At 38.5% G+C, this 13446-nt stretch overlaps 1 protein-coding gene and 1 long non-coding RNA gene across 2 annotated transcripts; both read left to right on the forward strand.

Moving 5' to 3' along the window:
- The first annotated feature begins 7423 nt into the window (after nt 1-7423).
- Nucleotides 7424-8770, forward strand: LOC130732670 (aspartic proteinase CDR1-like). Its single transcript, XM_057584676.1, has one exon. It carries the CDS (start codon nt 7424-7426, stop codon nt 8768-8770), a length of 1347 nt encoding a protein of 448 aa, XP_057440659.1.
- Nucleotides 8771-9969: 1199 nt separating this feature from the next.
- Nucleotides 9970-12325, forward strand: LOC130731785 (uncharacterized). Its single transcript, XR_009016823.1, has 2 exons — nt 9970-10333; nt 11961-12325. It is a non-coding gene; the product is annotated as an uncharacterized LOC130731785 (long non-coding RNA).
- Nucleotides 12326-13446: the final 1121 nt, after the last annotated feature.

Consider the following 13446-nt stretch of genomic DNA (forward strand, 5'->3'; position numbering starts at 1 on the left):
CATTGATGATTTTCCTATTTGGTCCAAGAAGGACAATCCAGCATGTATTCTGGAGTATGTGCGGATGCTCAGAAGACAAGGAGATCCTATCACTCTTGCAGAATTTGTCAACACACTTCCTGAAAGTCCTCCTAAGTTGGCAACAAGGAAATCAAGGAGAGCAACAAGCAGCAAGCCATCAGATCCTAAGGGCAAAGGGATTCTGATAGAGGAACCTGCAAAGATGAAAGCTGCATCCAAGACTGTGATCATCAGGGAACTCTCTCCTGAAAGGCCTCCGAAGAAAACCTCAGCTCAACCACGACAAGTGTCTGATTTGAAAGCTCAGAAGACACATGGGAAGATTCCTCAAGCGAGGAAACTGAAGATGATGATATTCCTGTGGCTAAGAGAAGAAAAGTTGCTTTTGAGGAAGAGGAAGATGAGCAGGATGACCATGAGATCATCCAGAATGTGATTCAGGTTATAAGGGAAGCTTCAGACGCTGAAGAATCCACTGATTCTGATGCTGTTCCCTTAGTGAAGAGAAGGAAGCTTCCTCTGAGGGGTCCCCTTCAGCAGAAAGAGGCAGTTGTAGAGCAAGCATCTGAACCTGCTTCAGAAGCACAACGTGAAAGGAGATCTAAAAGAACTTCTGATCCAGCAAGGGCTGCAAAACTCACCACAACCACATCCATCAGAAGTCCCAATAAGGTAATTACTGAAAGCATTAACTCTGATTCTGCTTTAGTAGTTATTCCTGAACAACCCCTGCCTATATCTACCTCTCTGCCTACCTCAAACCAAACAGAACCTACTCAACCTGAACCTCAACCTGAAACACAAACTCCAACACAAGCTGAACCTCAAGCTCCTAAATCAACCATCCAAACAGCTACCACAATCATCCCTTCCATTCCAATTTACACCTCTTCCACATCCATCCCAACTGAACCAGTACCTCCCTTCAATTCCTTCGTTCAAGGTATTGTTCAAAGTGAGGCTACTCTGAGAACCTTGGTTCAACAGTTCTCTCCCAAGCCTGCATCCACTTCACACACCTTCCTCATAACCCAAACTGGTGAGATCCCTGCTGAAACAGAGAAAGAGGATGATGATGTTCAGATCCTTGTACCACCTTTCAATGTGAAGCCTCTTCAACAAATTGCTTCCAACTTTGAAGATCAGCTTCCAGATGCTGCTGAGACCTCCTATGTGTCTTCGTCCAACTACTCAGCAGTCAACTCACAGGATCTGAGTTTCACTTCACCTGAGAAGACTGTCACCTCAAGGCAAATGCCAGATACTATCTCTGAAGCTGAGCACATGGATGAATCAGATCACTCAGGCGTAGAGAAGGACCACGAGATTGATTCCACTCCTTCAGAGCACATGGATGAATCAAATGCTTCAAGCTCCAATGCTGCCAGAACTCCTCAGCCTGTTCTGACCCTGGCCACCTCCTTCCATCCTCAGAATCTTACTCAACTCATTCAGGAGTTTTCTGAAGAGGCCACCAGAAGACTGAAATGGCTGTATCAGGTAACTGATAATCAGTTTGATGCCTCTCTTGTTGATGGTCTATGGTCTGCCTTTGAGAGATGGTCAGAAGGCAAAGTTCATGAACTTCAGAAGCAACTTAGCAGGGAGAAACGACTAAGAGTTCATGATGCATCTGAGAGGGCCTATGAGCAAAAGCAGAGAGTGCTGCACAGGGTTTGTGAACCCTTGAGAAGAGCCATGGCTGAACGACCATGTGTGGTCTCTGAATGTACCTCAGAAGATGCTGTGATGCTTTCAGCAGAGGTTGAAGAAGAAAGCTCTGATGGTATAGTCATTCTGGAAGAAGCAAGGGCCAACTCAAGTTGATACTGTCATGTCTTCAGAAACTGCAGCTTCTACTCCTACACAAGCACCAGAAGTTCCTACTTCTGCTCCAGCTCCAGAAGTTTCCATTCTTGGTGCCCGGATTGACAGGATTCAAGATGATCAGCAGAGGTTATTTCAGATGGTTGAGCAACAAGGACGTGTTCAGAATGAGCAAAGCAAGCAAATTCAAGAGTCCTCAAGCAAAATGGAAGCAATCATGAAGTATTTAATGGACAACCTTCCCTCATCTTCCAAGCCATGAATTCCCCACATCTATCATGCATGCATTTATTCATTATGACTGAATTTATTTCATGTTGACTATGTTAATTTTTCATTCTCTGATTCAATGCACCGCCCATTTAGTAACTCACATGCTTTTATGATTGATAAGTTTTATGCATGTTTTTCTGTTACTTTTCTTCTTTATATTCACTGCGTTCATCTTCTCCCTCACAATTCAATCCCATTCTCCTCCATTCATATATATTCTCCTCTCTTCCAAATCAAAATGACTACTGTCACTTTGATATCTGAACTCAAGACTCTGGTATTCGACCAAGTCTTTCCATGGAGTGTCAATCTATCTTCTTCTCAGATCTCTCACGCTCTTGAGAAAATTGAGTCTCTTCTGAAATGCTGGCTCACTTCTCATCAGACTCACTGTCTTCAGAACCTTCAAGAAGTTCTGAATGACCTCCTCCGTCTGACCACTCGCCGGAAGGACGTTGAAAATCAGCTCCAGGGCATTTGCATGCTTCTGGAATATGAAGAAGATCACGATGAAGCGGATCAAGAGGCTGTCCAGGAGTATGTTGCCTTGAAGGAAGAACTGGCTACTCAGTTAGCCTCAATTGATCAGGACATTCGTCCCCTCTACCTTCAACTTCTCTCTATGAAGAATTCTCGAGCTTTCGTATTTATCTAGGATTAGTCTTCTTCGTTCCTCTCGATCCTTTGTACTTCTTCTCAGTTCAGTAATAATAACATATCTTATTTGCATCATTTCCTGTTATTGTTATTGTTGGTTTTGTTTTTTCACTCTTTTTGATTATGACAAAAAGGGGGAGTACATAAAATGGTTTTGATAAACTTTTATATTATATAAAAACAGTAGAGGAGAACAAGTATCAATACTTATAGCACATAGATATTGTCAAGCGTCTCAGATAAGGAATACATTTTGAACTAATCTTGCTTCTGACGCCTTATTCCAATTATATCTAGACAAGACTCTATGTTATTATGTGATATACGCTAAGTTCTGAACCATCACTTCTGATGAGTATACATCTCTTCAAGCGTAAAATCTGATCACAGAACCAGACTCCGAATCTAGACTATTCACCAATTCATCAAGTCATAGATTCAGGGGGAGTCAGGGGGAGACCCTAGCTCAGAATCAGGTGTTAACCCAGATTCAGAAAGAGCATTGCAAACCGTTACACAAGGATAAGTTTAATCTCTGATATTTTCTTTCCTGTGTATTCAGTTTATTGTGTAAAAATTGTTCATCAAAATACTTGTTTTGTCATCATCAAAAAGGGGGAGATTGTAAGATCAAGGTTTGATCAGTGGTTGCATCTCTATGTTTTGATGATTACAATTAAGGTTTGTGATGATGAACAATTGTGGTACCCTAACGTTTGTCTTTTTAAGTTGTGACAAACAGGTTCTGAATCTGACCCAAGCCTATTCGTTCAGAAGAAGAAGAACCTAGGGTTACTAAAAAGAGAGCTCATTAACCTACCATGTTCGTTCTGAACAGTGACAAATACTTCAGAAGCTCTGAAGATGGAAGCTCTCAAGAAGATCTGAAGAACTCAAGTCAGAAGTTCTGAAGACCAGATGTTCCAGTGGAACGGTCCAGAAGCAGAAGACTCAAGTTCTGAAGACCTGCAAGAAGTTGGTTCTGAAGACCCAAGCTATTCTAGCTCTGACGATCAGAAGTTCTGAGGAACGTGTTCAGAAGCAGAAGTTGCAAGGTCAGAAGAATCCAAGCTTCAATCTGACGATGATCAGAAGCTTCACCAACGTTCATCTGAAGCTCATTGATCACAAGTCATCTGGTGAAAGGACAGGTCGCTATCACAGTACAACGTCGTACAAATCTCAGTCTGTCCGCCACCTACCTTGTACAGCCTAGCAGTCTGATATGACAGAATTGCCACTCCAACGGATAAAACCCTAGCAACGACTACATCACAAGTCTTGGAGTATATAAAGGCTGAAGAAAGAAGAAAGAAGCTAAGAAACTTTGCTGAAAATATTCAACACATACGAACCATTCTCTTAGCATTATTTCTTCACTGTTCTTAAACATCTGAGTTTACTATTCGCTTGTTAGAAGCACTTATTGTAAACCCGAAACCTTTTACATCATATTGTAAAGTTCATCAAGAGACCAAGGTTGGTCGGATCTTGAGAGGACTGAATCAAGGTTGATTCAGTATTTAGCTAGTCTTAAGAGGATCGGTAGATCAGCTTCTTAAGAGGATACTAGTGAGAAAATCAGTGTATTGTTAGTCACTTAGCAGGTTGCAAAGTGCAGTTGTAACACTCATTGATTTTAGTGGATTGCCTTCATCAGAAGAAGGAAGAAATCACTTTCACAGGTGGACTGGATTAGCTTGAGCTTTTATCTCAAGTGAACCAGGATAAAATACCTGCGTGCTTTACTTCTTATCCTTCAGCACCTAGTTCTTATCTTTGAGTTTTGAAAAGCTTGAAAAGTTTACCATTTATTCAAAAACTCTATTCAAACCCCCCCTTTCTAGTGTTTTTCGCACCTTCATCCATGTCCCAAACCACACTAACAGGTGCAAGAAACACCGCCATATGATAAATAGGGACCCCACTCATGACTGCTTTCAACATGACTAAGCAACGACTTAATGATAAGAACTTAAAATTCCATAGCCCCGCTCTCATTTTTCATATTACCGCCCGGCTCCCATAAGCTTTTTCTCTTCAGAGTATCTCCCAGAGAAGCACCAATACATGTTATTGGTAAGGATCTCAAACTCACATCCAGTAACTCTACCACCCTACTAACCTCGTCATGATGCACATTACAACATAGCAGTTGGGATTTTGAGTAATTCACTTTTAGATCTAAAATGACTAAAAATGTTTCTAATACCGCCCCAATATTTTGAACCTAAGAGACTTGATTTTTGCATATTATCATGAGGTCATCAGCAAACTGTAGGTGATCTAGGAAGGTCCCATCTCCAATTTGAAGGCCACAAGGATTGTCAATGTCTCAGAGTTTGTTTAAAATGCATAGAGGCCATTGAAACACAAGTTGTAAAGCTAAGGGGATAATGGGTCCCCGTGACGCAACCCTTTCTCTATTTTGAAGAAATCAGTCGGAGACTGTTAGGGATGTCCTGGACACACACCCTTCCATCCATTGTACCCATCTAATCCCAAAGCCCATTTCTCTCAGCAAATCCAACAAGAAGGTCTAGTCTATATTATCATATGTCTTTGCAAAGTCCAACTTCAGCCCCAAACCACCCTCTCTATGCTTCCTCATGGCATCTACAACTTCATTGGCAATGAGGATGCTATCCGCAATCTGTCTCCCTTGCATGGAAACAAATTGATTAGCTGTTATGATAGCATGCATGACACTTTGAAGATGGGCAACCAACACCTTAGCGTTCAATTTGTAGACGCTTTTGATTAAGCTGATTGGCCGATAGTCTAAAACAGAGTTCGGATTTTCAGATTTAGGAATCACAACGATAAAGGCTGCATTGAGTCCTTTCACTAATTTTTCGTGTTCATGAAACTCCTTAAACACCTTAAAAATATCTTCTTTGATCGGTCCCCAAAATTCCTTAAAGAAGAAGAGGTTGACGCAATCGGGATCGAGACTCTTTTCTCATCACAAGACTGAACTGTTGCCCATATTTCTTCCTGTGAAAAGGGTTCTTCGAGCCTACTTCGAGCTTTAGGGCCAATCTTAGCCATATTGTCACATCACAACTTTCCTTCTGCTCTACGACCCTTTCTAAAAAAAGATTGGAAGTGGTTGAGGCCGATCTTGCATCTTATTTTATCAACAATATTAAAAAATAGCTAAATAAACAAGAATTGTCTCATAAATTTATCATGAAACTTAATAGAATACTCAAATCAACAAATTTCAATATGAATAGAAGTAACACACGTTCTGAGACCCATAATCAAGAGACAAATATTGATATTTATTTCTTGGATAGATATCAAAAGCTTTAGTTTATTCTATAATATAATTAGCTGTTTGTTTTTACATTTCCAATCTACCCAAAAAAATTCTATAATGATCTATAATTATTTTATTAAATTGGTTATATAGGTAGACCATTAAATATTTAAACTTATTCAATGTTCATAGAAGAGAATTCCCCAAATTCTTGATTTTGCTACCACCATCTCAATCATCTGGATATTGATCGAGATTGAGGAAAGACAAAGGATCAAACTCGCCGATGTTATCATTGTCGCAGCTTGAGGCTCCAGCATCCGCATTTGAAGTACTCCCATGGTGGTGTGGTGGAACCCCTTTAAAACGTCTGTAGAAAGTAACAAGATTATGAACGTGCTTATTCAAGTTCATTTTCTCTATTGCACATAGCAAACCCTCCAGAGAAACATTAACACTGTTTTTCTCTTCTTGGCTATAGATGGTGGTTATGAAGTTTCTCACACATTTCACCATTGCCTCCTTAGCTTCTTCAGAGATTTTGGTGTGTGGGGGAAGAGATCGCTTCATGATTCCTACCACTCTTTGTTTTAAATGCTGGTTCGTCGTCCCCGAGTCATTTCGCTTATGAAGAGCCATAAAACTGGAATCTTGATATTGGGTTGCTCGAACAAGAATATCTAATTAACCAAAAAAAAAAAGAATATCTAATTAACATTCATACACAATTAAACAACAAATCAATAAGGATTTTTAATTTTTCAATTATATGAGATCTTAGATCGATGCTTGCTTACAAAAAATATAGACTCTTCAACATAAGTTGTACTACTTTAGTACATTATTTTGTTCTTAGCCATACTCACCACAAAATATTGATTCTAGATCCTGCTGTTGATAGTGAGAGGGTCCATCTTTTTTACCATCCATAGTCCTTGACTTATTGTTTGAACAAAGTAAATAATTATAGGGCCCAATGCTTTAATCTGCAACCTGATGAGAGGATAGTTGATATGGTTCACTCGATGTTAAATTTATACAGGTAGAGAAGATTATCATCCAAATAGCGTGACAAGGGTATTTATACACAATACATATATAGAGATCAATATATTTTTATTATATTAGATAAAATGAATTTTTTTTTATCTTTCCCCCATTTCCTTCTTAAATATATACTTATTTTAGTAATTATGTGATCAAATTTATTGACTTAGCAGAAAACACATCAAATTTGGTAATCTCATGTGAATTAGTATTTAATGTATTATATTGAAAATAAGGTGACATTTAAAACAAAGTCATGTGTGCGCTACACATCAATATTTTAAATTGTCCATGATCATGTGAATATTTATGAGTCTTATAAAAGAAATGCCAATGGGAAGTTCAAACCAGTGCATTCTTGGTATAGCAAAAATGGCTACTCGTTTTATTTTTGCAATTTTTTCCCTTTGCCTCTATTGTGCCATTTCTCTCACTCAATCTCTAAACAATGGCTTTAGTGTAGAACTCATCCACCGTGACTCTTTAAAATCTCCATTCTATAACCCCTCTAAAACTCCATTCCAAAGAGTTGCCAGTGCAGTGCATCGTTCCATCAATGGTGCCAATCGTTTCAACAAAGCCTATGTTGGGAATGTTGTCCCAACAGACACAACAGAATCAACTGTAGTCCCAGATAGAGGTGAGTATCTCATGAGTTATTCAGTTGGAACCCCGCCTTTCAAGCTTTATGGTATTGTTGATACTGGTAGTGATATTGTTTGGTTGCAATGCCTACCTTGTGAAACATGTTACAAACAAACCACTCCTATTTTTGATCCATCAAAATCCAAAACTTATAGAACCATTCCTTGCTCTTCTAAATGCGATTCTATCCGTTCTGCCTCTTGCTCTAATGGGCAAACTTGTCAGTACATTATCAATTATGGTGATAGGTCAAGATCACAAGGAGATCTTAGCGTTGAAACTCTCACTTTGGAGTCCACAAGTGGCTCTCCCATCACATTTCCAAAAACTGTGATTGGATGTGGACATAGCAATACTGTGTCGTTTCAGGGTCGAAGCTCGGGCATAGTTGGTCTTGGAGGTGGATCTATATCTCTTATAACTCAAATCGATTCTTCAATTGACGGGAAATTCTCCTATTGTTTGGTGCCAATGTTTTCAGCGTCTAACAGCTCGAGCAAACTCAATTTTGGGGACGCTGCTATTGTTTCTGGGGAAGGAACTGTCTCAACTCCCATTTTCCAAGGTGTTGTTGATGTCTTTTACTACCTAACCTTGGAAGCAATTAGTGTGGGAGATAAGAGAATAGAATTTAGAAGCTCTGAATCTGGTCAAGAGGGAAATATCATAATTGACTCGGGCACAACACTGACTCTATTGCCAGATGATGTTTACTCCAATTTGGAATCAGCGTTGGTGAATGCGATGAAAGAAGAGCGTGTTGATGATCCAAGTCAACAACTGAGCCTTTGTTACCAAATTTCATCAAAACAATTGGATATTCCTACTATCACTGCACATTTTAAGGATGGAGATGTCACTTTGACTGCTCTCAACAGTTTTGTTCAAGTTGCTGATGGTGTTGGATGCTTCGCATTTGTCCCTTCTCAATCTGATGCCATCTTTGGGAACTTGGCACAACAAAACTTGTTGGTTGGCTATGACCTTCAGAACAAAGTTGTCTCCTTTAAGCCCACTGATTGTACCAAGTTGTGAATGGACGTAGCTGATCAATTTACTAAGAATTTCTTATGAATTTATAATAAAGTTTCCATGTTTTATATAGTGAGCTTAATAAGTTTTTGATGTGTAAAATTTTTCTCGCAATTTTAATCTGAATATGGTAAAAGTCAAATGTTTTTCGGTGCGGCTCCTTGAACTCTCGATCCAGGAGTTCAAACAGCCACTTTTAAGTGCCGCCATCGGCAATCATTGGGTGTTTGAATAAGTTTTAGTGCAGTACTTTTTAAACTTAATTTTTCATTTTGTTTTTAAAGTTTCTCTTTCTAAGGTTAAGAACAATAATTCGGATTTTTTAAAAAATTATCTAATTATTTATATAATATTTTTTGAGTTTAATGGTGTAAAACATTTTTACACATACGTCCAATAAGTGAATTCCTATTTATGTTACTTTTTATTTTAATTATATTAAAAGCTCATTTGCTGATTTGGCAACATATCATTGGATGCATGTGTAAAAAAAAAATTAACGGGACATTACCATTAATTTTTTTTTGCTTTACAAAAAAACATAGTTCTTTTTCACTAAATAATGAGTAAATGGCACTCACCTCTCATAAAATTTAGGCTTAATTCCAGTTTGGGTCCCTGATGTTTCACAAATGTGCGGTCTACACCCTCTGTGTTTAAAACGTGCGGTCAAGGTCCCTCATCTATCTAAAACGTGATTGTAAGACCCTAATTTTATTATTATATTATTTATTTGAAATAAATAATAAGTGTGGAATTTCAGTGCAGAATAGGTTTATTTGATTGATTATGCGTGTGAAAGTTGCATGATATATGTGAATTTTTATTATTTTGAAATAATAATGTTTGGGTGCTTGAAAGTAATTATTTTGTGGGGTTATGGACCTCAAAAAAAGGTGATTTGTGTGTTTCTTGGAGGCCAAGGTAGTGATGGCCGAATTTTGAAGAGAAAGAGATAAGGAAAGATCTCTTTTTGAATTGTTTTGATTTAATTGGGAAAAATCTGGTTTATTTAAAGATATTGAGTTTTATTTATAGAAGGAGAGAGATATACCTTTTATTAAATTATTATTTCAGTTATTTTTTTAAAAAATAAAGGCTGAATACTTATTTAAATTTCAAATAAGAGATGTTAGAGAGAGTGAGAGTGTAACACCCCGTTTTTAATTAAAATAATGTTGGTATTTTATTTTAATTAAGATTATATTGTATGGTGGTTTAATAGGTGATATAATAATACTTTAATGAAATAAAATATTTTTTTTGTGATGCTGGGTGTGTTTTATGAAATGGAAGAGAGCTAGGGGTGAAAGTTAGGATTAAAAATAGAGACAAGGACTAGGAGAGATTTTAGGATTTTTAGTTCAGCCCTTGAGGAATTAGGTTTAGATGGTTTAATAAGGATAGGGAAGCAGCTAAAGAAAAAAAAAATAAGAAAGAAGATGACGCGTGAAAGAAGGAGAAAAAAAAAAGAAGAAGGCTGTGCGTGAAGTAGCAGGAAGAGAGGGAGAGCGGATCGGCTTCGGAGAATTCGATCGGGAACGGGGAGCTGCACTCAATCCAAAGGTAAGGGTGGGATTTTGAGTTTCTAATGGAATTATGGTGAATGATATTAGGGATTTGGGAGATGTAGAATTGTTTCTGTTAATGATGTTCTGGAAATCTGATTTGAAATCCATTGATTTTGGGATTTTCTTTTGTGTGATTGAACGGGGTGAGGGCAGAACCATAGTATGCTAGGAGTTTTGGGTTGAGGTTCCCTTTTGATTTTCTTTATGATCACGCACATAAGGACTGTTAGGTAGCATGCTTGTTAGGTTTTGTGTCTTGTTTGATGAGAAACAACTTTAATCACTTATTTTGGAACATAAAACGGACTGGTCATTTTCCTGGTATGAACCGTGACTTTCGAAGCCTTTTAGAGCCTGTTTAGAGTGCTCGAATAATGTTGCGTTGAACTGAGAAAGTGTAGGCCTTTGAAAGAGCTTTCTGGAATGATATGGTACATAATTTTTGGTTGAGAGACGAGGTCTGTAAGTTCAGTTTAGTAAACCATGTTTTTCTGCGCTCTGTATCTGCTATCTCTGCCAGTGAACTTCAACGTGATTTTTCACCTTGTTAATGTGCCCAGAAAATTCTTTGATGAACTAGAAAGAGGTAGAGTTTTCTGTTAGCTTTTCAAATTGAGGTCATTTGTAATTTTTGAACAAGTAACGAATCCTGTAGGTTATCTCTACTGAAATATGTTTCTGCTGTGAGCGTAATTCCTGAACTGCTATATGATTTATGCACGGATTTGATGATGCTGTGCTGCTGTCCAAAATTTCCTGGGCTGGACAGTACACTTCGAGACCTGTTTTCGCCCAGTTAGAGTGCTCAAATGAGGATGTGATCAACTAAGAAATTGTAGGACTTTAAGTTAGCTTTCTAGGCATATAAAATACATGATTTTTGGTTCAGTAACGAATTCAGGAGACCGCTTTTAGTGGCTGGTGTTCCTGCTGTTTTTCCAGATTACGGAAATTATGATTGTTTTGGAAATATAATTAGATTTAGCTTACATGTTGTATGAAAGTTAATGTCTTTATGTGCCATGTATTAGCTATGAGGATGATGCATGTGGCTGAACACCTTTAGCATGAAATCCATAATTTATTTACCATATGTGATAGCTTCTTCCATGATTGCATGCTTAAGTGAGTTGTTTCATTGATTTGGTGCCAAAATTGCCTAAGATGTCAGGGTAATTGTATAGTTGATAAAAATGCATGTGTGCTGAATTGTGTTGTTTTAAGCGATGTTAGTGATGTAGTGATATAGGCGCAATGCCTCATGTTGAAGTGATGATTATGAGATGTATACGTCCTTTTGAGTCGCATAGCATCTGCATACTCTGTGATGGCCTGTATTGGCGATTTGTGATGAAGGCTTATGCCTTGTGCCTCCAATAATTGGCAATTAGTGATGAGGGCTGAAGCCTTGTTGGTACCACATACATATGCATAGTCATTGTTGTGTTCGAATTGTATCCGAGTCGATGACGTTATTTGTGACTGTTTTAGTAACTGAGCTATATGAATATAAAAAGAAGTGGTGTGGCATTAATCTAGCATATTTATTGCCATTCTTATATTTATGATACTCGATATCTCACCCCTTCTGTTTGAATGTTACCCTTGTTGGTAACGTGCAGGTAATCAGGAGGAGTAGTCTATAGCCTTTATTTCGAGTTGGAGTCCTTGCTCTGATACGTAGCACTCGGGGGGGAAATGGACGCTTGTTTTCCTTCTGTTATAATTTGAATTAAGTTGTTATTTGAGAAGTTGTTTCTGTTTTAAGTTGTGGGCAAGATACTATGTTTTCTTTAAGTTTTAAAGACACTGGATTCGCTGCATAACTATTTGTCAAAGTGAACTAGTTCAAAGACTAATTAACTGTCACAAGAGCATTTAAGTTTATTTATGAGTTCATCTCAAAGTTTATGTGCTATGTATCTGTTACAGGAGCATTATGATAATGTTTTAAGTGATTATGTAATGCCCCATGAGTGTTAGAATTTTTATCACTCTGATATTTGCAATACATATACCGTTTAGAATTGGGGTGTTACAGAGAGGAAGAGAGAGAGGGGGGGGGGATTGCGATGGGGGCTGGGTGAGGGTTAAGGGAGGAAGGATGAGGACTGCGAATAGCAAGCGAGAGGCAGATTCTAGGGATATTACTTCTTTCTTCTTCATGAACTTCTCTGAAAATTTCATGGCCAAGAATATGTGGGAGGTCTTCTCTCACTGGGGGGCAGTACAAGAGGTGTTTATTCCGTCAAAAAGGGATAAAAACGGGAAGAAATTTGGCTTTGTCAGATTCTTTGATGTACAAGACCTTGCTTCATTTGGTCGTAGACTTGATCAGATATTCATAGGAAGCACGATACTATATGTGAATCCTCCGAAGTACGTTAAGAAGGCAGCTGATACCTTGATGGATCCAGGGAGGGACCGAAAAATCGATGTGGGAGGAATGATACGAAACCCAAACCCTTCTCTAAAGATCCTCTCACAAGGCTCTAAGGTAGGGAACGGTCAAAGATCCTATGCAGAGGCTGTCTCTAAAGGAAATAAGCATGAGAAGCAAACTGCACCACTATCTGGTAACATCGAAGACGCAGTGACAAAGCTTTGGGTTGACGACGAGGTGGAGGAGTGGCCTGAGAAAAGTTGGGTTGGAAACTCTTTTAGTAGGAGGAATTCTGTAAGACCTGGATTTTCAGAACAAGTTAAGTTTCCGACTCACACGTAGAATCAGTGTAAGCGTGACAGGAGTTTGACATTTGAGAAAGATTAATGAAGAAGAAAGTTCAGGAATTTCTTGAGGAATGTTGCGTAGTTGTTTTCGGAGTTAGTGCGAGTCGTCTGCACACTTGCCTTAGGGCGAGCGTGTCCAGAATAGGCTATTTCGCTCTTAAAGCAACGTTTTGAGTGAGATTTCGAACTCAGGGAAAATTTAAAGATTCTCTTTATTTTTCCATCGACCAGCGTTTCATTTCGGAACTCTGGACTGTACGCACGATAGGTTTCACTTTTCGGATGTCCGCCGACGCTAATTTCTTTGCTTCGAAACCCTATTTTCGAGCAATGGATGAAGACTTTTTCTATTCGGGACTTCTAACAAAGATTCCGTCC

The sequence above is a fragment of the Lotus japonicus genome, chromosome 1 (assembly GCF_012489685.1).
Source record: "Lotus japonicus ecotype B-129 chromosome 1, LjGifu_v1.2".
NCBI lineage: Eukaryota > Viridiplantae > Streptophyta > Magnoliopsida > Fabales > Fabaceae > Lotus > Lotus japonicus.

Coding starts and splice junctions, on each gene's coding strand:
- LOC130732670 (XM_057584676.1), top strand. CDS start 7,424: ATGGGAAGTTCAAACCAGTGCATTCTTGGTATAGCAAAAATGGCTACT.